Source organism: Fukomys damarensis, unplaced genomic scaffold (assembly GCF_012274545.1).
Source record: "Fukomys damarensis isolate Sample0158 unplaced genomic scaffold, DMR_v1.0_HiC HiC_scaffold_20, whole genome shotgun sequence".
In the NCBI taxonomy this organism is placed as follows: Eukaryota; Metazoa; Chordata; class Mammalia; order Rodentia; family Bathyergidae; genus Fukomys; species Fukomys damarensis.
The window spans coordinates 4,696,951-4,700,149 of record NW_022900932.1 but is presented as its reverse complement, the minus strand read 5'-3'; the positions used below and the strand labels follow the sequence as shown (position 1 = coordinate 4,700,149).

The window sequence follows — 3,199 nt, the reverse complement described above, 5'->3', positions numbered from 1 at the left end:
CTGGGCCACAGGCCCCCCCACATGAGAATCGCTTGGAGCCTGGAGGCCCGGGCACCGCCCCGCGTGCCTGTGGATCCCATCCCAAGCTGACTGCAGAGCGACCGGCACTTGCTGGGGCCCCCGAGCTCTGTGCTGCGCTCACCCTGGAGGTGGGAGGTTGGACTCCAGCGGGTCCCAGCTCGGGGACCACTTCCACCCTGAGTGCGTTCTGCACGCCGTGTGCCCGCTGGAGCTGCCCCTCCACCTCGCCCTGTGCTGTCCGCGAGTCTGTGCGTGGGAGCTGGCCCCAGGCCTCTCCCCATCTCCTCTCCTGCTCCAGGTGTCACGGCGGCTGGGGCAGGGACAGAAAATGCACCCTTGAGCTGCCGTTCTGTTACTGAACAGCGGAGCGCACACCCGGGCCCCCTGGCTTCCTGCTGGAGGCCGCTGCCTGTGCAGCCAGACACCGCCAGGACTCATCCTCTTCGTGCTCACGGGACTTGGGGTGCTGGGGCCCTGTCCATCCGCAGTCTGTCAGCAGCCGCTGTATTTGATCTGAAGAGGAGCGACTCTCCCCGGGGCCAGTCCGCTGCGCGTGTGCCCAGGGCGACTCTGCGCTCCTGGCCAGAGGCTGCAGGTCCTGCGGGTCATCGGCTGCACGACTCGCTGAGGAGCAGCGTGGAAGCCCTCCAGGACCGGCCCGAGAAGTCCTCGGGTGGGCTGGGACCCAGCCGTCACCCTCCCCTCCTCACACCACGTGCCGGGTGGCACTGCCACGTCACATGGAGAGTCGTGGCTGATTCTGGCAACACCTACACTAGATCTAAATCAGTTAGAACTCGGAAAATTATTCAGCCTTCGCTGGCTGCCCTTTCTCCTGCTTTTAAAGGAGTATACACTCAAGCTGGGCATGGGGCACAGGCCTGTAATTCCAGCATTTGGGGAGGCTAAGGCAGGAGGATTCCAATTTGAGCCCAGCCTGGGCAACTTAACCAGACCTTGTCTCAAAACTTAAAAAAAAAGGGTTGGGACCGTGGTCCAGTGTGGGTGTGAAGGCAGGCTCTCGTTCAGTTGATCACTGGTACCACCAAAGTAATAAAAAAACCCAGATATGAGCAGGGTGTGGTGGTGCACGCCTATAATCCCAGCACTCGGGAGGCTGAGACAAGAGGATCGCTGTGAGTTCGAGACCAGCCTGGGCTACAAAGTGAGTTCCAGGTCAGTCTCTACTAAATAGTGAGACCCTGTCTTAAAAAAACCAAACAGATGTGTATCCACAAAAACAAACAAAAATGCCCTCAGCTGAGCAGTGTCTGCTGTGTAGAGACCGGCTCTCCCCTGTGACGGAGGATCGAGCCCAGGGCCTGCTGCGTGCTAAGCGAGCACTCTTGCCAGGGAGCCCAACTGCCGGGTGGGCACGAACACGTCCCCGCCCTCGCCCAGGAAAGCAGCGGCTGCACAGCCTGGCTCTGCCTGTTCCCTGCCCAAGCCTGGCTAGACAAGAGGATCGCTGTGAGTTCGAGACCAGCCTGGGCTACAAAGTGAGTTCCAGGTCAGTCTCTACTAAATAGTGAGACCCTGTCTTAAAAAAACCAAACAGATGTGTATCCACAAAAACAAACAAAAATGCCCTCAGCTGAGCAGTGTCTGCTGTGTAGAGACCGGCTCTCCCCTGTGACGGAGGATCGAGCCCAGGGCCTGCTGCGTGCTAAGCGAGCACTCTTGCCAGGGAGCCCGACTGCCGGGTGGGCACGAACACGTCCCCGCCCTCGCCCAGGAAAGCAGCGGCTGCACAGCCTGGCTCTGCCTGTTCCCTGCCCAAGCCTGGCATCCACGCCGTGCCACCCCCTCTGGGCTTGGGTCCCAGGGCCGCCCACCCCACCCCGCCCCATGATTCCCTGCCCTCACCGCTCCCTCGCTCTCCTCCAGTCCCAGCTGCAGGGACCCAAGCACCCCCACCTCAGTTCTGACCCCGCTTCTAACCCAGACCTGCCGTCCGCGTCTCCACCGGAGGGGATGGCAGTCACAGGCAATGCATACGCCGGGCCCTCCCCTCCCGCAGCCTGCTCTACACCCTACACGGTCACCCGGATCACCCGTCCGTCACAGTGTAGACCGATTCATCAGGAGCCCCTCGCTCTGCTGGCAGGACAGACCCAGAGCGGGCGCTCCCCACGCAGCCACCAGCACCGTCCCCAGCCCGGCCACACTGGGGGCCCGGGTGCTGCTTCCGGCCCCGTCCACACCTCAGGGCACAGATGCCTGTGACCCCTCTGCAGTATGGGGGCCCCTTCCACTCGGGGCAGGCACAAGCCGGGTCCCTACAGCAGCTGACGAGTCCTCCGTGACCAGGTCCCTCGCCCGGTTCCCGCCGCTCGGGGCCACAGAGTCACCAACGCGATTCCTCAAGTGGCCCTGGTGTGGCCCTGGCAGCGCTGTTCCCTGTGCTCCACACCCTGCCCCAGACTCCACATGGTCTCCCACCTGTCCTCCGACGTGGCCATCAGGGAGTTTGTCCTGACTACATCTGAAACTAGTCTGTCCCTTCTCTGCCTCCTACTCATTCCTTTACCCTATCTACCTTTAAGAAATTCCTAGCTGGCGTGGTAGTACAGCCCTGGGAAGGCTGAGGCAGGTGGGTCCCGCGAGCTCGAGGCCAGCCTGGCTACACAGTGAGTTCAAGGCGGGTCCGAACTATATAACGGACTCTGTCTCAAGCAACAACGATTTCTTGTCGGTGCCTGACATCAAGCTTTCTGTTCCCTGCCCTTGTCTGCCGGCGCCGAGCTCAGGCAGAAGCCGCGCGTGGGTCAAGCCCCCTCCCGGCTCCGGGGCTTCCTCCCCGAGTGCCCTTCCCGCCTCACCTGGAAGTCCTCCTCATCCAGGATCTCCTTCCTCCACTTCACCAGGAAGGCCGCGCACACGTACAGGTGGAAGTGGGAGAAGCCTTCGGGCTCGGCCTGGGGAGGGAGAGGACGGTTAGGCCAGGACTGGCCGGCCCCGCGCTGCCTGCCAGCCGGCCGGCTGCATACCTGGTAGGTGTCCCACAGGCGGATGGTGCAGCGCAGGGGCAGCTCCCGCATGAGCAGGTTGTTCATCCAGCGGAAGGCGAACTGCAGGTACTCCACCTCGTACCTCCTGAAGTGGCCGTGCACCTGCTCTGAAACGGGAGCTCTGGTCGGCCCCTCCCCGGGCGCAGCCAGGGCACAGGCAGCCGCGG

General features: G+C 62.7%; 1 protein-coding gene across 6 annotated transcripts in view; it reads right to left on the bottom strand.

Moving 5' to 3' along the window:
- The window catches only part of Tbc1d22b (TBC1 domain family member 22B), a 46,519-nt gene that overhangs the window by 8,480 nt on the left and 34,840 nt on the right, over positions 1-3,199 (bottom strand). For 3 of the 6 annotated variants that reach the window (XM_010638835.3, XM_010638837.3, XM_010638836.2), the window contains 2 exons: positions 3,012-3,139; positions 2,844-2,939 (listed from right to left, as the gene is read on the bottom strand). In XM_010638835.3, coding sequence (XP_010637137.1) covers positions 2,844-2,939; positions 3,012-3,139 — 224 coding nt within the window. Of the gene's footprint in view, positions 1-1,892; positions 2,113-2,843; positions 2,940-3,011; positions 3,140-3,199 lie in introns of those variants that run through there. The other 3 variants (XM_033766422.1, XM_033766423.1, XM_010638838.2) reach the window with 3 other exon arrangements.